Source organism: Canis lupus, chromosome 2 (assembly GCF_003254725.2).
Source record: "Canis lupus dingo isolate Sandy chromosome 2, ASM325472v2, whole genome shotgun sequence".
NCBI lineage: Eukaryota > Metazoa > Chordata > Mammalia > Carnivora > Canidae > Canis > Canis lupus.
The window spans coordinates 18,618,121-18,641,175 of record NC_064244.1 but is presented as its reverse complement, the minus strand read 5'-3'; the positions used below and the strand labels follow the sequence as shown (position 1 = coordinate 18,641,175).

The following is a 23,055-nucleotide window of genomic DNA, read 5'->3' as shown; positions in this document are numbered from 1 at the left end:
ACCCCGAACTGAGATCATTCGTCAGCAACCTTACCTAGTTCTGGGGGCAGAACGGTCAGGCGGTTCCCCTGAATGTGGAGTTCCTTAAGCTGAGTAAGCTCCCCGATTTCTTTAGGCAGCGAGATCAGGTCGTTATCCCTAAGGCTGAGCTAAATGTAAGAAAACAAGGAGTTGTCAGAACAGTGTTCACGTCAAGAGGCGCTCAACAGAAACTCTCGTCCTTTTCCGTGCCCTCTCTCTCCTTTGAAGGCTCAATCCTTTCAATTTATTTACAAGTGCCTGCAGATGAACGAGAAGCAGGAGCAGGAGGAGTGGTTGATTCCTGCAAAACAAACCGCACTCCTGCTCAAATTGACTTGATTCTACTCTTACAAGGGCTGCAGAAGTGAATTGATTTTCTAAGAATTTAGATAAATTACTTACTATCTGCAACTTTGTGAGCTTCCCAATATCTGGCGGCAGGATTTCAAAATCGTTGTCACTTAGATAGAGTGCACGCAGGGTGGCTGCAAATTAAACAGCAATATATAAACAGGGTGGCACGGAATCCAACCATTTGAGGTCTGATCAATACAAGGGAGTCAGCTTTGATTAATAACCCGGGCTTGGTGAAAAGCCTGTGACACACCTAGGGCTCACAATAATAAGAAGCAGGTCAAACTTAGATTTACTGGCTTATTGTGGGGCTGGTGTGTGCAGGAAAACATCTATATACAAGAGGACTGACACAATTAACAACTCTGGGCACCAGCAATTTTTGGCACAGGGCTTCAAGACACTCTCAAAAATGATAGCGATATTTCTTCTATTATTTCTGATTCACATTTATGCTTTGCATCCGAAGCATAACCAAGAAAACCAGGGTCACCTGTATCAATGCTCAGGGCAAAAGAGCTGTTATTTAAATGCAAGTATGTTAAAAATAAATAATGAAAAGGCTTTCGGGTGAGGAAGACCATAATCACAGTTCATTGTTTCTGTAATCAGACTAATTATTATTAATTATTTCTATAGCCTTAGCAACAAAAATAAGTGAAGACAAAAATAAGGAGCTAACATAATGACAGGGAGTTTTAAAATAGAGAAACCTTAACTTAGAATATCAGAATTTTTCAAATCAGAAATTTGTTCACAATATCACACAGTGATAACATGACCCCCAAACTACAGAATGAGAAACTTCTAAGGCATCTTTTTAAATCCCTAACCAAACAGGAAAAGTATCATCAGATGTCTATTTTGTTTGCTTATAGGTATTCAATTACATTCTAATGTTTTAAAATTTGACAGAACTCTATGTCAATATACACAGCAAAATTTCCTTCATGGCCCAGGAAAATATTTTAGAATTGGCTCCATGTGCTTGAGAAAGTCTGGGAGAGAGAATATGCATAAGGTTATAAAAGAAATTTTGGAGACAAGCTCAGAAAATGCAGAATCTCTGGATGCCATACGTGTCACTATTTGGAGAAACAGAATACTCATTTAAGGAAAGCAACTCTTTCCTAAATATTTCGTGAGTTCTGGGAAAAATCTATTTTTCCTCATTTTTAGGAGTATCTGCAGCCAGAAATTTGGTTGCATAGAATACAGGTGAAAAGATAAAGTCTGTTTATCTGTGAAAAACCATTTCTTGATGTTTGATTGCATACTACAGACAAAATAGACTACATCAATGAGAGTACCTTTTAAAAGACTTAAAACAAGAATCTTGCTTGGAAATGTCAAAAATTCTGTTACTGGTTTATTAAGGGACATTGTTATAAATAATTGGTTGGAATATCTTTGGGGAAATAGTTTACAAAGAGTTAACAGCAACATGCGAGGACACATTCATTATTGTATTTCTTTGGCATGCTCTTTAAAAATAAAGTTAAGTTCTTGAGCTAAATGTGAGACTTGATCTCATTTAGGTACATAATCTCTATCCGGAAGTTAATATGACATTACTAAGTCCACTTGAGCGCAATGGTGTCAGGTAACTATATATCAAATATACATACTGCTGAGCTATGAAGGAATATTCAAAAGAAATGTGTGAAGAAAAAAATATATACGTCCAATAATTTCTCTTGGAGTTTGGGCCCTGGCAAATAAATTTCACTTTCGGAACGCAAAGTACCATTTTAAGGAGATTTATAGAATTAAAAGTTTCTTACTAAGGTAGAAGAAGTTTCCGGGAAGAGAATTTTCATTCAAGTTGTTGTAAGTCAAATCAAGGACCTCAAGAGCTGGGAGAGAGCCAAATCCTCGAGGCAAAGTGTTTAGTCTATTCATGCTGTGGTTGGAGGGGGAAAAAAAAAATCCAAGACGTCACACACAAAACATATGTTCAGACAATACTCACATCACCTCTGTGTCACAAGCCTAAGAGCCATGTACGAGGACTGAAGCTCAGAAGAGGCCATAATTCTGCAATAACACTTTATGTTCTTTTAATCAGCACAGTAATTGTAGTCGGAGAATCTCGATGGTCATGGAACGTTTGAAAACGTCTTCTCATTTTCTGCAGTGGTGATGCTCAGTCACTGTGGTACACAGAAACCTCAATCACAGCAAAGTGTCCTTCTAGAGAAAAACTTCCTCATGCATGTAGCAATAATAACTCATCAAAAGATATAGAGTAAGCTTTGTAGTTTTTAGACTGTTGGCTTTATTTCATTTATTCCTCCCAAAGGAAGAAAAAAAAAAATCATTCAAAATGATCTCCACAATGGTGGCTGCCAGGGCCTGAGGGAGGGGGAAATGAGTTGTTGTTGTTTAATGGATGTAGAGTTTCAGTTTTGCACAGTTTTCTCTGTTTCTGGAGACGGGCTACACAACAATGTGAATATACTTAATGCTACAGAATCGTACACTTAACAGCGGTTATGGTGGTAAATTTTACGTCAGTTGTATTTCACAATAACTGGAAATAAAATATATATACATACTTCTAATGAAATCTAAGGAAAATATACTTTCTATTACTTTCTTATTTTAAGACCCTTCTTAATGTGATTCCCTTTGAGCATACTTAAAAAAGGATTAAAAAATAGGTTTTTTTAAATCTAATAGAACCTGGCAGATATTGAAAGGTCGGAGGGACTGTGATGCTAAAATAATTCTGAGACCTCAAGCATTCTCTTACTAGATGCAATCCTGTCCACACCTGCCAACCACCCACAGGCTGGGCTGCACAAGAGTGAGCTAATGGCACAAGGAGAAACTGAGAGAAAAGTAATTTCTACCCCCTGGGTAGAAAAGTCATTGCTTACCTTTACACTGAATAAAATAACCTCCATGACCATTTGCTGTAATGACAACAACTGGTATTTTCTACCAATTCACAATCTGTGAAGCATATTTATATCAAGTATTCACTGGAATCACCAAAACTATGACATAATACAGGCAGGACAACGCTTCCAATGATCTGGTTAATGCTGATGTGAATGAAGTAACAAGGATTTCGAACTCACCTGAAGAGGGTGACAGATGTCTGAGAGCACCTGGCACCTCACAGAGGCAAAGGCACCCTGATCCCAAGACTCTAATGCAAGGTGCTGAGTAAGTTGAAAGAAAAATCACAGGGCACCTGTGTGGCTCTGTGGTTGAGCATCTGCCTTTAGCTCAGGTCATGATCCTGGGGTCCTGGGATCAAGTCCCACATCAGGCTCCCCACATGGAGCCTGCTTCTCCCTCTGCCTAGGTTTTTGCCTGTCTCTCATGAATAAATAAATAAAATATTTAAAAAGAAAATCAGAACTAGTGGGAAAAGCACATTAGTTTCTTTCTTTAAACATTGCTCTAGGGCAGCCTGGGTGGCTCAGCAGTTTAGCACCGCCTTTGGTACAGCGCATGGTCCTGGAGACCCAGGATCGAGTCCCACGTCAGGCTCCCTGCATGGAGCCTGCTTCTCCCTCTGCCTGTGTCTCTGCCCCCCCCCCCCCCCGTGTGTGTGTGTGTCTCATGAATAAATGAATAAAATCTTTTAAAAAATAAAAATTAAACATTGCTCTAAGTTACCCATTTTTGAAAATCACCACTGAAGTTTTTCTTTCCAAACATGGTAGGAGACTTTTGAAAGGTAAGGTGCAGGAAAGCCTGGGTGAGCCCTCCTTTGGAGGGAAGAGGCATCTCACACGAGAGGGAGCGCTTCCAGCCCATCTCCAGCCCAGAGTGAGCCTGACAGTGTCCACCTCCTGGTGGCAAGAACCTCCCAAACTGAAAGTTCTTTTTCTCAAATGAGAAACCAATCCTCCCCAAAATGTCAAGAACGCTGCAGAGCTCCCCCACCCCCCACAGTGCAGCTGACAGCAGTGACAGCAGGAAGCCCTCACAACAGAGGGACCAGACGTAGTGCTGGCTGTGGACCAAGCCAGGAGCAGCAGGGACTACAGGCCGCTTCCCTGGACACCAGCAACTGTGGGGTCACCTGTGGGGTCTGCTCCTGGGGCTCCTCCAAGAGCGCCGGCCCTCTAGAGCCAGATTAGATGAGCGGTCCGGCTCCTGTGCCGCTGGCTGGGTGACCATGGGCAAGCGGTCTGCTTCTGAGACCCAGTTCCTTCAACGGCAAAATAAGGACAGTGATACTTTCCTAGCAGGACCGGCAGGAGGATGACAGCTGAGAAATCTGAAGCATGTAGTTAAGATCTGTGGCTCACGGATGGTTCTCCAGCAATGAAAGCTATAACTACAGTTATTTCTCAGGAGGTGATTGGGAAAGATTGTGCCTCCACCTCAAGCAGGTAAGCGCCCCCTGTGAGAAGAGAAGACCACTGTGGGCAGCCTGAATCCAAGTGCAGTTTCCTGTTTGTGTCCTGCCAGTTGGCCCTCACATCACTTCCAGGGTTCACAAAGTTGCTTATGGTTCATTTGTGCCACAGTGGTATAAATTCTTTCACCTGCCTCTGAACATTTTTCTAGGGTGTTCTGGAAATGGGAAAGTGCCTGCGTATGACATAGAAATTTATAAAACCAGAGTGTTAAAGGCTGGTCAGCATCTTTTTTCTTTTTTCTTTTTCAAAAGCTAGGAAGGCCCTTATTTAATGCCTCCCTTCTGGAACGTTCTGATCTCCAGAGGTCCTTCTTGTTTCAATAAAACCATCTTTGCTAAAGTTAACAATTTTTCTCACACCCGGAGTGACCTGCTCACACTCTTAGCCAAAAACAAAACAAAACAAAACAAAACAAAACAAAAAAACCACAAAACCTTCTTGAAAATTCAACACTGTACTTTGTGAAAACTCAATTTCACGAGATGAGCTCCAGCATCTCACTGGATTAAAGAGTATTACAGAGGAGCTGGCCATGGTGCTACTGCAGTCAGATTATCCCAGAAATAATCACCAACAAGGAGCCAATGTGGTTTTTACATTTTGTGGAAACGAATTCCATAAAATGAACCATATTTAAAGTATTAAAAACATCATGCAAACTTACTTATTCCAGTGGCCTAAAAATCCTTTCAGGTCTTCCCATCATGAGAATAAACAGCAAATACCACATAAAACTTTAAAAGCAACTTCTGATTGAGCATGCTGTTTGGAATCTGCCTATGTGTGGCCTCAATGTTCTGTGTGAACAGAACATTTTTAATTTAATTTTTATTTTAATTCCAGTATACTTAATATCCAGTGTTATATTAGTTTCAGGTATGCAATATAGTGATTCAACAGTTCCACACATCACCCTGTGCCCATCACAAGTGCACTCCTTAATCCTCACCACCTGTTTCACCCATCCCATCCCCCCACTCACCACCCACCTCTCCTCTGGTAACCATCTGTCTGTTCTCTACACTGAAGAGTCTGTTTCTTGGTTGGTCTCGGTTTTTCTTTGTTCATTTGTTTGTTTCTTAAATTCCACATGAGTGAAATCATACAGTATTTGTCTTTCTCTGACAGACTTATATCACTTAGCATTATACTCTCTAGATCCATCCACGTTGCTGCAAATGGTAAGATTTTATTCTTTATGGCTGAGCAATATTCTATTGCACGCATGCGCGCGTGCACACACACACACATGCACACAATTTATTCTTCATTCACTCATTCATCTACTGAGGAGGCTTGAGTTGCTTCCATAACTTGGCTATGATAAATAATGCTGCAATAAATATAGGGGCACGTATTACCTTTTCAAATTAGTGTTTTAGTTTTCTTTGGGTAAATACCCAGTAGTGAGATTCCTGGATCATAGTATAGCTCTATTTTTAACTTTTCGAGGAACTTGCATATTGTTTTCCACAGTGGCTGCACCAGTCTGCATTCCTACCAACAGTGCACGAGGGAGGGTCTTTTTTTCCCACATCTTCACCAACACTTTTGTTTCTTGTGTTTTTTACGTTAGCCATTTTAACAGGTATGAGATGATACCTCACTGTGATTTTGATTTGCATTTCCCTGATGATAAATGATGTTGAGCATCTTTTCATGTGTCTGTTGGCCATCTAGATGTCTTCTTTGAAGAAATGTCTTCACATTTCACGAAGAATGTTCGTGTCTTCTGCTTACTTAATTGATTATTCGTTTTTTTGGTGTTGAGTTTTTGGTTTTTCAGTAACTCCCATGTGTATAATTTTTATTTGAGCTGCTTACTCTGAGGAGTCCACTATGATAGGCCTTAAACAGGGCTATGTAGGTATAATTCTTGATGCCATTTGAGAACAGAAATATCCTTTACTGAAACTCATATTAATTCCTCTCCCAGAGAACTAAGAATTTTTGTTCAAACTTTGACAACCCCATCTATGTGGCTATATAAGTAAATACAGAAAGCTTTACATAATCAACAGAATACCGAGAGCCAAAAAATGTGAATGGCTCCGAAGACAAGAAAGACAGAACTAAGATGCTTTTGAATAAAAAAAAAAAAAAAAAACACTTTATAACTCTGTCCTAAGGTACCTCCAACCCATCCTGACCTCTAGCTCTACCTATCCTAATCTCCCCTCCACATGACCTTTCACACACAAAAAAAAACAACTTTTTCTCATACCTGCTAGTTGGTTGTAAAAACTCCTCACTGGTCAGCAGGATAAAACCAGGGCTCCTTCACTTGGCACACAGGGCCCTTCACTGCTTCCCTGCCATTACAGACATTTGTTTAACATCTGTTTCCCCAACTGTGACATACACTCCATAGAGACTGGATGGCTACTACCTAGGCCAGCACTTGGCACACAACTGGGAGGGCAGGAAGTACCCAGTAAATAAACACTGACAGCCCTACTTCTTTGTCAGGCCTCACCTCTTACCTTACTGCTCCCTGCCTCACACTTTACACTCAGTGACACTCAACAACTCGCAATTCCTGGAACCTGTGGTACTCTGAGCTTTTCATTCATTCATGTCATTCCCACAGGCCTTCCCTCCTCCTTCTGAGGAGAAATTTGTTTTCATGTGTCAGGTTTCGGCTCGAATACTGCCCTCTGTAGGAAACCTCCAGAGAACCTCACCTGTTGACTAATGAACGCTCTAGTCTCTGTCTCCACTGCCTTCAATGGCCCAGCCATTTGCAGTCAGTGCTCCTTTACCGCCAGCTCTTGCCCCAATACTTAAGGCCAGGGACTGCCATTTTCACCACTGAGCCCCAACACAAGCAAGGTTCCTGACACAGATCAGGCACTTACACAGTCATGAAATAAATCAAGTAAAACGATGATGATGGTGTAGTGGTGGTGGTAATAGCTACCCCTTACATACTGCTTACTACACGCTGCCACGTACAGCTCCTAGTGCCTTGTATATAAATAACTTGTTAAACACATGAATCAACAAATTAACAGTAAGAATGTATCAAGCTTTTGTTAAAAAAGATCTTATTTATTTGAGAGAGTGAGAGTGTACTTGAGGAGCACAAGGGAGGGCAGAGGGAGAGGGAGAAGCAGACTCCCCGCTGAGCAGGGAGCCTGACTCGGGGTTCCATCCCAGGACCCTGAGATGACCTGAACCAAAGGCAGACGCTTCACCGACTGAGCCACCCAGAAGCCCCAAGAGTGTATCGAGTTTTGTATGTCTAATATATACATCTAGTTTTAGCTTCTGGCTTACACACAAATTAAGCATTAGGAACTTAATTATTTTCAAAACAAAGATATAAATGAAGGATCCTTTCTTTTCTGCTTTGCCAAATGGATGTACAATCTCCATATCTGTAGGGGGATAAAAGCCATCTGATTTAAGTGATGTCTCCCCTCCTTCTGGAAGCTCTACTTCCCCCTCAGACATGAGGAAAAAGAATGCTCATGGATCTTTCCAAGATTATCTCTTAACCAGAGTGAACGTAAAATGAGTGTCTAATCAAACTCCCTGTGGAAAGAATGAGCTCAACTACAAATCATTCTATGAATAAGGGTTTTTTTTTTTTTTTTTCATGATTGCTTCCTATTAGATTGATAAATACCTGGCTGGCTTCTATCACTACTCCATGTAAATCACTAACTAAACTAGAGCATTTAATGGCTATAATTTAATGAACAGATGACTTCACACAGCAGATGAAGCATGAGTGGGCAGCTCCGTCTAACAGCAACAACAGTGAAGCTGGAATTCAGAAGCTCAAGTTCTGGTAGCATCAATGGTGCTTGACAGACAGCTGTGAACCTCAGGAAATGGGGTTCTCTGCCTAGCTTGGTCACCAACCTTAGGGCAACTGAAGTTCTCAGAAAGGGCTCAGCTTCCACTCCACGACATGAGAGCAATACTGCCTGCCCGCCCTCCCTCATAATCGTCAAGAGGATCAAATACTAGCATGAGGCCTCTGAAAACTGTAGAGCAATACACGGTATTATTTATTATTATTCACTGCTGCCGTTCCTGCCACCTCAGCTGAATCAAACCTCCTCTCTTCACCTCCACATAAAGAAAGACAGAGGATTATAACCTCTCGAATATATAAAAGAATTTTAAGAATCAATGAAGTAGTGTTCGGAAATGTATCCCCCACTCACCTTCCATAGAAGGAAGGTGCTTTGTAAAGGATTACTACTTAATACAGAGAGAAAAATCAATCATATTACAACTGGTCTGGGCAGTTAATGCTACGCAAGAAGGTCCCTTCCTGGTTAACATTAACTGGAATAAAATTTTGTTGGAAACAAAATATGATTTTAAAAAATCGCTTATTGTACCAACAATTAGCTTTTCAATTACTTCTTAAATTGATATCCACTAATTCAGGCCATTGAGAAGAGGTATTTTTTTTTTTTAATTTTTATTTATGATAGTCACAGAGAGAGAGAGAGAGGCAGAGACACAGGCAGAGGGAGAAGCAGGCTCCATGCACTGGGAGCCTGACATGGGATTCGATCCCGGGTCTCCAGGATCACGCCCTGGGCCAAAGGCAGGCGCTAAACCGCTGCGCCACCCAGGGATCCCGAGAAGAGGTATTGAAACAATAAAAGTTTTGTTAAAAACCTGCAAAAGAGAAAGGAACTGGAGGTCAGGGCCCCCTATGTGATAGTATAACGCACTCTCTCCCGTATCCAGAGCCTGCCCACCCCGCCACTCCCTCCTTGCCAATACTCACCCCAGGTTCAGGTGTTTGAGCTTTTGAAGGCTGCTGATCTGTGTGGGCAGCTCTTCAATCTGGTTATTAAAAAAGTTAAGCACTTCCAAATTCTTCAGCTCTGCTATGTTTGGTGGCACAGCTACGGAAACAAAATTGCTGAGTGTGAATACAGGAACCCCGCTCCTCGCAAGGAATGCCAGCAACACATTTTGTTTTTCTTTCTCAGGAAAGAGAGATGAAACTCGAATATGACCATCTGATTCACATATACATCTTATTTTTTGTAAGTTTTTCTTAGGTTAGTAACTCAGTAGAGTAAAAATGAAAATGTTTCTTCAAAGGGCAAAAGAGAATTTCAGGGTGCCATAAACAACCCGTCGGTGAATATTCCCAAGCATGAATGCTTTTATAATTGTCATACAATGTCTCATAAGCATGACGGTTTTCTTTCTCTTGGTTTTTTTGCACCTCCACCCAAAGAAAGACTGCAAACTCCACATCCTTCTAGGGTAATGATACATTCGTCAAGCTGTTTCAATAGTCTGATATCTGAAGAGCAGTTCTCTTAACACCACCACACTAAATCACAATGTAAGTTCAACCTTAAGTGATGAAATATTCAACCTACCTCATTATGATTTTTGGCTTCTGGCCTTTACATCTTGATCAACACACACACACACACACACACACACACACACACACACAGCATTTAAGTCAGATTGGCAACAGATCAATGCATTGTTATTACATAGAAATATGAAAAACCAACTCAGTAGCATGATGTGAATACCAGCATGCAGATCAAAGGTTAAAATAAGCCAGTGTGGGCCTTAAAGAATCTTCCTTCTGTGGAATATATCCTTACAAATTATCAATATAAAAGCCAATGGCATCTTTAGCTCACAAGTACTAACTCTCCAGTGGTGGCAGAAAGACTTTCAAGGGAGGGTAGTTTATCTGTCCCCATCATTGATTCAGTCTTCTACAAACACTTGTTATTGGCCATCAGCTTGTCCATGGTTCACATCAATTCTAACACCAAGCCTACTCAGGATACTGACCCCACTGACCTGGGCCCTGGGTACAGCATAAGAAAGTGTCATGTCATGCCTTCTGTGAGTACATTCACTTCCGGTCCCAACAGCTCCCTCTGGGGAGTATTCCAGAAGACTGGGAAAAACCGGGAGCACCTTTGCTTAGAGCCACTACATAGGTATGTGTAAAATTCCAAACAGGCATCTAAAATATTTCAGGAGGTAGCCATTGCAAGAACTCCCTTCCGAACAGAAGAGGACAGGCACATTGCTCATTACAGTTCTGAGTCCTCAATTTCAGCTTTCTAAAATGTCTGAGGTATCGGTGACCTGACTTCTTTTAGAGGGAAGGCGGCTTGGTTAAAAGGCAAGGGAAATGCTTTCGCTGGAGGAAGGGGCTGTGAAGAATATGAATCAGTCTGGATTCAGACACTTGGGAGGTGGCAGTGGTCCAGATGGAAAATGAGCAAGGCGTGGATTAGTTACTCAAGAGGCTGGATTGGGACTGGAGATAAAAGGATAGGTTTTAATGGGAAATGAAGGCAGCTGGAAATTACCTCCCGAAACTGTACTCTTGGATACCAACACGAATGCATATGAGCCCTACCTGCACAATTTGGCCTTAAAAGCACACTCATAGGTGTGTAGTCAGTAACACACTTTCCAGCAAATGAATGGTATTCACTATGGGTAAATGGTCACAAAGAAATTCATCGGGTCTGCTGAGTCTCAGGGTATTGTCAGCTTACCTGTTTGTTCTCTCCCTAGAACACCAAGTGTGTGAAGCACAGCTCTACAGACAAGGACAAGCCTGCTCGGGGGGCCTCACCCCCTTCCCCTTGTTCCCCCTCCAGCTACCAAAGCATCTCTCACGGCATTCATCTGATTACTTTGAAGAGCAATAAAGAAAGTTAGTGCAACCAGGAGAAAATGATGATCTCAATTTAGCCACAAACCAAGAATAATGCAGCCAGAATTACTGCTGCCTTCCCAAAGTTACTTTGCCAATGCAATTAAATGCTGGTCTGAAGGTATCGCCTTTTTGACAGGATGAGAGATTATTTCACTCTCCTTGCTAAATCAGTCCAATTTAAAACCACAAATTATGCTAAATGTGATTTAGGGCTTTGTTTTGTGGACACAAACAATAACCCTACATTCAATTTACTAAGCCTCTCCCAGCCTTCCACGTGCATGTGAATTTTGTGTTGAAGACTCCACTCAAGCTACAAGGGGAAAATATTACCCGGCTAATATTCTCTCTCAACAATTCCCCCCACCTGGCCATAGTAAAAATCAGAAGCAATTAACATTCAGACCTGGCCAGATAACATTCACTCTTTCAACCAATATTTAGAGAATGGTTATGATGTGTACAAAGCCACACTTTTAACACTCAACATTTCAATTCTTCTGGGATGAAGTAAGAAAGGCAAGCTATCTCAACAAAGTAAGTTATGAAAGAAAGAGTATCAAAGTCAATAAATGAAAACAGGTCTAGTGTTTGGAAAACAAACTAATTCAAATAAAACTGTCCATAAACAACATTATATGGTCTCATTCATTTGGGGAATATAAATAATAGTGAAAGGGAATAAAGGGGAAATGAGGGAAAATAAGTGGGAAATATCAGAAAGGGAGACAGAACATGGAAGACTCCTAACTCTGGGAAACGAACTAGGGGTGGTGGAAGGGGAGGTGGGCGGGGGGTGGGGGTGACTGGGTGGCGGGCACTGAGGTGGGCACTTGACAGGATCAAGCACTGGGTGTTATTCTATTTGTTGGCAAATTGAACACCAATAAAAAATAAATTTATTATTTAAAAAACTGTCCATAAAAAAAAGTATCCGGTTAACAATATGAGCTGTGCAATAATGAAATTATATACAGATATGACATGAACAAATTCAGCTGCTATGGAAAAAACGGAGCAATATGTCCCCAGTCAGAATACTCTGGTGAAATTTTTCAAGATCTCTGCGTGACGCATTTGCATGAAGTATTTTAAAACACAACTGAACAGTCAGCATCGAGATATTTCTTATTACGCCTCTGCAGCATGCCTTTTCATCAATCAGTCCTGTTTGTGACCGTGACCCCAGCTGTATACACACAGGCTACAGATAACAAGGAGCTGAGCACTCAAGGGAAACGGGAGGGCAGTGTAGGGTGTGGACACGAGGGTCCGGGCTGTACCAGGACTGTTCAGAGTTCTCTTCCACCTGGCTTTAACATTCTGCGATTCTCACAAGAGCTGGATGACGGAAATCAATGAAATGGATTTAAATAATGCAACAAATGGGGCCCTCAATTAGGAAGCTCAGTCATGTAGAACTTTGCTTATGACAGAGAATTTAGTATCATTTTCTGTCAAAAGCGACAGCTTTAATTTTGAGACTCCAGTTGCTACTGTTGAGAGAAAGGTGTTCTCTGGCTCCTCGATGCCACATTCTGCTTTCATCACAGGATCAGATGACCACTGGGAACACTCTTGTCCAGAGCAAAGGTGACGAAGATGTGGTCCTGCCACCAGAGGAGCTACAGCCAGAGACTGGTCTCAAGTTGTCTTCAAGCAGTTATAACTGTTCAGCCAGACACACCCAGCAGGACCCTCTTTCCCTCCAAGGCCTCCTAAGTCTATAGCCGGAATGTTCTTCTAGTTTCATGTGAGAAGCACGCACCAGCCAGATTAAGCAATCAGCCCTTGCAGGTTTGGGACGGCCCCACAATCAGCAGCCCAAGTCCCTGGACAGGCTCACAAATCTGGGCCAGAAGGGGCCTTGCCTGATGTCCTACATTAACAACCGTTAGAAAGCTCCCTCAAGCAGAAAGCACTTGCTGGACACACTGGATGGACCAGAGCACTCCAACTGTGTGAAACAGCTGACCCGGTAGCTAACAACAGTCACCTGCCTCCCCGAACAGAAAAACCTCAGTAAACTATTGTTACGGCAACCAGACCTTCACTTTAGGAGCATTTTGTTTTGGGATAAAAAATTAACAATTCCAAAACCAATAATTTATTTTTAAAAGCCTTTTAGTTTATCCACACAAAAATAAATAGCAGAGTATGCTCCGGAGCTGGGCTTTCCAACGTGCAATCACTATGGAAAATAGTATAGAGGTTCCTCAAAAAATTAAAACTAGAACTACTGGATGACCCAGCAATTCCACTACTGGGTATTTATCCAAAGGAAATGAAATCACGGTCTCCAAGAAACATCTCCACCCATGTTCACTGCAACCTTATTCACAATAGCCAAGACACAGAAGCAATGTTAAGTGTCCACCAACGGATGGACAAGGGCAATGTGGTAATATATTTACAGAGGAATACTACTCATCCATAAAAAAGGAAACCTTGTTTACAACAACACGGATGGATCTTGAAAGCATTACGCTAAGTGAATTAAGTCAGACGGAAAAAGACAAAACCTGTATAATCTCACTTAAATGGGGAAGCTTAAAATACACACACACACACACACATATAAATTCAGAAAACAAGATTAGATTTATGATTACCAGAGGTGGAGGACACGGGATGAGGGAACTAGATGAAAGTATTAAGACAGAAAAAGGAGAAAAAGGAAATAAATTTAAATCTAGATTAGTTGAAATTAAGTAAAGTTAATAAATCAGTCTCTTGGTCACACAAACCACATTGCAAGTAGCTAGTGCCTACCATACTGGACAGCACAGAGAGAACATTCCCTTCAGTGCAGAGAGTTCTAGATAGTGCCGCTCTAGGGCAGAAGGCTCACAAACTTTATGGAGTATATCAGAATTACTGAAAGGCTTGTCAAAACATGGGGGACTGGGGGGCATGTACCTCAGAGTTTCAGATTCAGTAGGTTTGAGATGGGGCTTGGTGAGATTCCGCAATTCCAAGTTCCCAGGGGATACTGATGTCGCTGATCTGGAGATCATTTTGGTGCAGAAAACTTTTAATTTAGTGGTGACATCAAAATCATTAATCTAATACATTTGTCCCTTACCCCACACAATAAGCTGAGTAAGATCCAAATTAAGACTTCTATGGCCCTCAATAAGTTGAGATTTGGGGTTGATGAAAAGTGGGCAAAAAAATCCAAATAGACAAAAAACAAAAGAACTCTAAATGGCTGATCCACCCATCCTGGGGCTGCAATCCAACCACATACAGTCAACTTTTGCTTCCCCATGCAGCTGGCATCCATCTCATTAGTTCAGATGAAAGAACAAACTACAGGTCGTATCATCCACAGGCATGGCTGGGCCAGCCGGAAAACACACAAACCCAGGCCCAAGAGGGAGAAATTCTTGCTTATCATTCAAACTAACATAGTCTGGGCTCTTATGGGCAGCTGATCAGCACATAAGCAACCCCAACACATAAGTACCACATGCTACTGAAATCTCTAACATGGAGAAAGAGAGATTTTTCAGATTCCAATTTTGAGATGGACTACCCCTCCATGGGACTGGATGAAGTGGCTCCAGAACTAATGAAGCATATCTGTTCACACGACTTCATGGGCCTCCATTCAACAGCATCCACCTTCTCAGAAGACCCCTGCCCCAAATCTTGCCCTTAAAAATCCTCACCTGTAAGCTACTGGGGAATTTGGGACTTTGGGGCATTAGCACACCCCCCTCCCGACCCTGTTCTCTGAGATGGCACCAAACCAACAAAGAGCTTATCTTCCTGCACTGCAAAACCTCGGTGTCCGTTTTTACTGACTGGAGGTGCTTCGGGTAGACACACTCTCATTTGGTTCGGTTATACACACACCGATCTTGATGAAGCCAGTGCAGAGTAGTATGAACAACGTTCATGGAGAAAAGGTTCTGAACTGGTTCATCAGACTGAGTCACTCAGCAGCAACTTCATCACGACCAGTTGCCATCCTCGTAGAGATGCCTTTTGCTATACTTCTGGCCGTCGAAACACCGAGAAGTAGATGGAGAATATTGGGTGGATGTGACAGCACAGGCAGACCAGCTGGGATGCAGCAGATCCGGGGGATTCTTGAGCATCTTGTGGCCCCCGAGGCAAAGAAACAAAACCTCAAAAAGTGACAGGCTCTGGGAGCAGCAGGCACCCTACAAAACATAAGGACTGGTGCTCACCGGCGTGCAGCCTACAGAAAGGCCGGTGGGGCATGCATTGGTCTTTGGAGCCATATGGTTAGCACCGACAGCCGGGTCCTCTTCAGCTACAAAAGGGCAGTAAGAGACCATGCACCATGTTACCACCCACGGCTGCCAGGAAGCCAGAAGCTGCTCAGAACACATGTAGGTTTTCATCATAAGCACAGGCATGAAATCCGGAGTCGTGAACCCTTCCTACCACCTCCACCAGACTTCTGAGTAGTCAGAATTACGCTGTGCCTAACTATTTTTGCAGAAGCGCCTAGACTAGCTTCTTTAATCCAGAGATTCTTGCAAAGGAGAGGCGCTAGGCTAGGGCATGAAGGCCAAGGGGTTGCTGCCTGCATGCCTCTTTGCAAAACTGAACTCATGGTTCAGCCATTGCCTCCACCACGAGAAACCGGAGAGGGACTGCAAAAGGCCCCAAGTGTACAAAGAGGGAGACTCAGAGCAGGTACCTAATGGGAAACACTGCCCGTGGCACACGGCACAGTGGTGAGCACACTCCCCGCCCAGCAATGGGTGAAACGCTACTATCTCGTGCCCATTTCCAGAGACATCTCAGTGCTACTGACCCACCAGCCACAACACCTGAAGACATCACCATATGGGATCAAGTAAAGCAAAATAAATCAGAAAGCGCTGCTTCCCCAAACCTGGCATATTTATATTAAACGCAGGAGACTTGAGTGCTGTAACATATGAAAATGCTCAGACTTCTGCATGCTTCTGCTGCTTTATAAGATTTCTTTAACAGAAAAGGCTAAGGGAAGGTAGAAGATCGTTCAATGAGGCCAGTTACTAGACCCCTAAGATACAGTGCTACAACAAAGTTATTCGAAAAAGTACAAAAACCACAAGAAAACATCCAAATGAGTGGGATTATTCATTATACACACACCTAGGGAAGAAAGACCACTTAAGAGGAAGGGGTAAAAGCAAAGATTCATTATATCTAATGAATATAATACTGAATAACAATTGTTGCCCTATGCCTTGCCTAGACAAGGTGAGAAGAAGCCAAAAGAACAAAACTATGTGAAGTATGACGTTGGGGCATTCCTGGTCAGAGAAAAAAGCGCAGCCCCTTTAATGCCCAATTCTACTAGCTGGAGACGTTAGTCTATTCCTACCACAGAGGTGATGTCTAGACTCATTACATAGATGTCAATTCTCTCAGCAAATTAGGAATCATAGTCTTGAATGCCATTTTATGATTACCATTTTAATGATAATGTAAAGATGCATCTCTTTAGTCTCGCATACAAATAATTATGCTCTTCAGAATTTTACATGCAAAAAAAAGTCATTTGTATTTATAGTGATTAATAGACTTTTGTTTTCTGACCCAAAACACAAGGTGTGTGATGAACTAATTCTATCTTACACAAGAAGGTGAAGTTTCAAAAATATACTAACGATAACTAGCTTCACAGATTTTATGGGGTTTCCCCCAAGTCAGCTATTAAAACAGTGAATTACAGTAGTTATGGGTTATTTAAAAGCATAAAGTTTATGAAACAGTAAAGCGGGTTCTCATGTAAAAGGACCTATATGTTCCTCAAGGTGAAAATTAAGTACTAAAATATCTAAACATCTACCCAATAAAGGCCAACAGCCCCCAAATCATTATTAGCTTTATAAATAACAACAGTAATGCTACATTCAGTTAAACAACAGTATTTACTGAGCACCCACACCTAGCAGGACGTACTTGTACCCCATCATGGGCCGCTTTAAGATTATGCAGCTTAAGTAATTTTACTAACCAAAAATATCCTGACTTAATTCACTAAAAAAAAAAGAAAAAAAAAAAGACCTTACTCTTTCAGCAACAATGAGAATAATCAAAGGGAAGAAAGTTACAAGCAAGCATTAAGGCAGATTTTACAGTACAAAGTCAAACATGCAAAAATATATGTCCCTGGGCTATAAAGAATGTGAACGCAAGGCCAAACAAATCTCCTAAAAAGCTGACAAGCATGGATTTCTGCTCCTCTGAGGATGCAGAATTTACTTGATTTGTGAATCTTTTATTAACAGCCCAGAGAGAGCCAAGGAATGGTCCACACAATCTTGAACCCTGAATTCTTTCAGGAACACACCTTTGCAATCACATCCAGTACTGAAGGGCTACCCTGCCAGCCAGGCAGGATGTCAGTAAACAGCTTTAACCAGGAGCAGCAATAAGAGGAAAGGCAGTGGCATTTGATGGTCTGGGAGGAAGAGACATCTAGTGAAGGGCAAGCAAAAGGCAGAGGGGCTTCTCTGGAAAAATGCCTAAGAAGTTTCGAGACACAGCAAGAAGGAAGAGGAGAACACTAAAAAACAAACAAAAACCAATGTCAATCAACGCAGAAAGCAAGCTCAGTGTCATAAGAAAGAGCTATCTGGGCTCCTAAATATCGTTGTAAGACATTACAGACACACATAGACTCAATCCTCAATTATTAACATAAAGAGGGAGACAGTAGACTAACCAAATTCACACACATACACACATTAACACACTCTGCCAATAGTTCACGTCTTCTTCTACAATTAAGAATGACTTCACCAGGAGGCCACACTCGGTTACCTCTCTTCTTGCCTCATCTTGTATTTCAATGCTGAGGATGGGAGTAATTTACAGGAGGAAGAAAGGGAGCAGAGGGTAAATGCCCAGGACCAGCAGAATCCACACAGTCCCCACAGGGCTTTGAGAACACCCTCTACTATAACAGTTTTGTCTTTTATCCTTTGGAATTCTCCCTGCTTTTCTATTTGAACATGTAAAGATCCATGGCAGCGGTCCCTCCACTGAGCTCCTAGATTAATGTGGGTGAGATACATAAACTGCACACGTACATCATTAGCAAGGCAGCAGCGCAATGGTGAGCGCAGAAGCTTGGAAGCCATAAAGAGCCCCCCCTCACCCTCCAGCTCTAGTTACTTGACCACTTCAGACCTGCTGCTTCTACCAGATATATAGAGTAGGGTATCAATAAGTGCTAGTTCCTTGCCCCCCTTCCTTTCACACTCAAGTCATCATATACAGAAGGTTGGCACTTCAGAGGCTAATAAACCATGGACAGCCCTAATACTCTCCCATATAGAACAGGTGGTGGGACAGGCGGGCTTTGTAGGGAAAGAGGAGAATTCATCTCAACTTTCTGAAGGATAAGCAAGATCTGAAGAGGGGCAAGCACTGCAGATAAGAATCAGCTCATTATTAAAGAGTATACACAGGCAGGAGAAAAAGGCTAAAGGCACAGCAAAAAAATTAGACAAGGTTCAGAATGAAAAACAACTACGAAGGAGGTAGATGAATCTGTTAAGTAGTGGTGGGTCACTTGCATCACAGTGGTGTTTTGTCTTATTAAGCTAACTGGCAAAGAAAAGAAAAACTGAAATGGGAAAAAGGCATTCTCATAGGTTTCATGGAAACTGAAATATGTGTATACCGTAAAAATTAGTAAAGGGAAACCTCACTAAAATGGATTTGGGAGGCTGGCAGGCGGAGCTCTCATGCTCTACTACTGATGGTCAACTGCAGACTCAACAGGAAGAGACTGACCTTGCCCATAGATACTTTACGATCTTCCCCCTGGCGACAGCCCAGCCAATGAGAGACAGTCACAAGTCCGCTAATGAAAAGCCACCATACTTCCAGCTCCCAGTTTACTCCAAGGAGATTTCTGTTTAAGACAACATGCCCAAATTCCCTCTCTCCTCCACAGGCTTTTATTCTTCTGACTTGCCTATGGTTTTGCTACAGCTTGCCTGTCCCAAGCTGCAATTCTCAGCTATTCCCAAATAAACCCATTTTTTTGTTGGTAAAATAATGGGAAGTTTTATATTTAAGGTTAACTATATATATATATATATATATATATATATATATATGTACGCATTCCACTCAAGATGACAAATTCTTATTGAACAAAATATACATTTTAGCAGCTTAACATAGATGGAGCTTTTGAATATTTTTTAAATGCTATCAAGAGTGAATTTCACATAATGAGAATCATCATTTTAAAGTTTTGTACAAATTTCTAGCCGATATCTCTATGAAATAGCATCAGTATATCTACACACCAAATATACTGTTATCTACCCTCTGCTCCACGATTTCTAAATCTGAGTTACATGCACCCCTAAAGAACTCGTGGATAGTTTTTGTGGATCCACAAAACCTATGTGCATTTTTCTAGGGATCACTGAAACAGTTGCACCCCCTTAAAAAAAGGTTGGTTTGTTATGAAATGTGAAGGACTTCTCTAAAAGGATGCACGTGCCAAGGAATTGCACCTCTTAGAATATCATCTCCCACTCTAATCCACAGTACACTCACGTACCTACACCCATATACACACCTACACCACACACGTTGTTCAGAAGAAATAGTGAATAGATGATTTGTATACACATTTTTGCAACTAAATCAATTCTGTTTGAGAACTGTATTATTCTATATTCAAGATCAACTTCCCTTCAGGGGCTAATTATGATTTAGAAAGGGACAGGGTCAAACTGCCCCCACATCATTTTCTCCATAGCCTGCCACCATTCTGAAATTCTTATAACTAAAGTTGTTCTGTTTAAAAACATACTGTAGGGGGCTCCCGACCCCTGGTGGAGCAGTCAGTTAGGTGACCCACTCTCAATTTCAGCTCAGGTCATGATCTCAGACTCATGTGATTGAACCCTGCATCTGGCTTCATGTTGGGCATGGAGTCTGCTTAAGATGCTCTCTCCCCCTGTCACTCTCCCTTTTCCTCCATATCTCTCTCTTTCCCTCTCTAAATAAAATAAATAAAATAAATAAACAAAATAAAATAAAATAAAAATAATAAAAAATACTGTGGAAGAATTAATACATTAATTTAGCTAGCTTCCTCTTAGTGTAGAGCAAGACTCCAAGAAAAGAGATTCCAGAATAGGTACATTTTGGTTGATAGTGCTGGATCAGTGGGCCAGAGTCTCTGAGCTAAGTCTCTGAGCATCATGAGACAGCTTCTCCAACTTCACCCAATGCCCTTGGACCCTACTGGTTCTGGACTATGGGGCCAACAGATGCTTCCATGTGATGATCTAGCAGGTTTACTTACTAAAACCAAAATAACAACAAACTCCCAACTGCGGGTAAATTTTTTTATGGTAACCTAACCACTAGTACCATCTGATAGATACTGTCTAATTAATAGCTGCCAGACTCAAAAATACTACGTATATAGTTTTTCAAATCCAATCTTTCAAATGATGGCATAGTAACAAACTGATAAATGTGCCCTAATTAAAAAAAATAAGCTATTGATCAAAGCCTCTGTATTATAAATACATTTATACTCTTTTAAAATGCAAACAGCAAGTTGTTTTGACATTGTCACAAGATAAATTCATGACACAGAGACGATTTATTTTGCATATTTCCCCTCAGTTTAATTTCATACAAGCCATGCACAGGAACTTTTGCATAAGGCATGACAAATAATCTATGAAAGAAGGACTAGACTTTAGAACAGAAAGGTGTTGAGCACCGCTGAAGGTCATTCTTATAAGTTAGAACAGTTTATTTTTCCCATTCATCTCAACAGTCTATGAGCTCTATAAAAAGGGGTTTAATATGTTATACTTTATAAAAAAAATCTGCTTAATTTTCTTCATTATAATCAGATCTGCATATTTTGAGAATGTCATATTTTCATGTGGAACATGCTCCTTAATTCATTTATAACAACATTTATGGTCAATATTCTATCAATATATACATCTACATAAAATTTTAAAACATTATAGTTAATTAACTTCTATGTATTTAGAACATTATCTTTGATAAATTTTTGAAATTGCTAATAAAACCCTAGCATTTCTTGTTCACTATAATTTCAAATTCATACATAAGCTATAACTAATAGGAAACAGTCTGTTACAAAAAATAAAACACATTTTGCCATAAAACTTAGGTTTACTGCCCGACTAGCCATTTCCGATACATTAAATGACAAGATATGGTCACATTAAGGCCTCAAACTACAGGCACAACCCCTAAATCCTCAAGAAAAGGTTTTATATCATAGTTCAAAGTATAAAAAAGTATAAAACAATCACATTCAGAGACCCCCACCTAAGAAAGGTTTACAAAGAGGTGGCCACTTTGTGTTTTCAGAAAGCAAAACGATATCCTTCGTATTTCTTGCACAAAACCCTCAGAATGCATGGGTCACAAAAGGAAAAACACTAATGTCACATTCAAGGTGCTGGCAATATCTGTATGGGGGTTTTGCTGTGAAAATAAAATTGTTTTTAAAATTAAGAAAAGGGGGATCCCTGGGTAGCTCAGCGGTTTGGTGCCTGCCTTTGGCCCGGGGCGTGATCCCGGGGTCCCTGGATCGAGTCCCGCATCGGGCTCCCCGCATGGAGCCTGCTTCTCCCTCTGCCTGTGTCTCTGCTCCTCTCTCTCTCTATGTCTATCATGAATGAATAAATAAATAAATAAAATCTTAAAAAAAATACTATTAAAATTAAGAAAAGTTTCACATTAAAAAATAATGCCCAGAAACTGTTTTGTCACCGACTCACAGTGCAATTCATTTCATAAGCAGAGTATCCTTCCTTACACAGTGGCATTTAGTAGAAGAATCCATATAAGTATGCACAAAATGCACATTTGCCTGAGTTTTACATGGTCATTTTTCAATTAAAATCTGGTTACACACATATCTTTTCAACTTTCTTCCACAAGAATAAAATCTCACATATACCCAATACAAAATACAGAGGGCAGTAAGAGTCTTCCAAGGTAAAGAAGAAACCTGCCTAACTTGAGAAAGTAGCCATAATAAATACTAAAAAAAAGTATGTGAGACAGAATAATAATTATAGGAGCAAAACAGGAAAACAACATATATCCTCATAGAGGGATCTACCTTAATTATGGCAAACTGCACCATATAAATGGCAACAGCAACATGCCCTACTGGACAGAGCAGAATAGCTTGCAAAAAATTTAATCTGGTAACACAAATTCGGTTTTTCATCTTTAAGAGGGGGGAAAAAAAAAACCAACCAACCCTGGGAAAAAAAATATGTGTCTCAACAGTGACCTCTAGTGGAAAAGCCTTAAAATGACTGTCTCAAAATGAAATGCTGAAAACTGAAAACAAGTAGAAAAACATTTACAAAGCTGACACCCCCAAACCACCATAAAAGCCAGGTACAAGCTGACGGAGTCAAGTGAAAAGACTCAGCAAACACGGTCTTAAAAGGCAGAGTAATCACAAAGGCAAGCATTGGAATGGGGGCAGACACACAGGAAAAGTCTGAAATCCCTACTATGTTCCCTTCTTTCAAAACACTGAGAGCAAGCAAGCCCCTGGGTATGTCATCTCCGTCTGCTCTGAGT

At 41.1% G+C, this 23,055-nt stretch overlaps 1 protein-coding gene across 6 annotated transcripts in view; it reads right to left on the bottom strand.

The window, feature by feature from the left end:
• RSU1 (Ras suppressor protein 1) overlaps positions 1-23,055 on the bottom strand; it is a 249,472-nt gene that overhangs the window by 183,988 nt on the left and 42,429 nt on the right. For all 6 annotated transcript variants that reach the window (XM_025445213.3, XM_049097336.1, XM_049097338.1 and 3 more), the window contains 4 exons: positions 9,517-9,637; positions 2,160-2,278; positions 424-506; positions 35-149 (listed from right to left, as the gene is read on the bottom strand). In XM_025445213.3, coding sequence (XP_025300998.1) covers positions 35-149; positions 424-506; positions 2,160-2,278; positions 9,517-9,637 — 438 coding nt within the window. The remainder of the gene's footprint in view (positions 1-34; positions 150-423; positions 507-2,159; positions 2,279-9,516; positions 9,638-23,055) is intronic.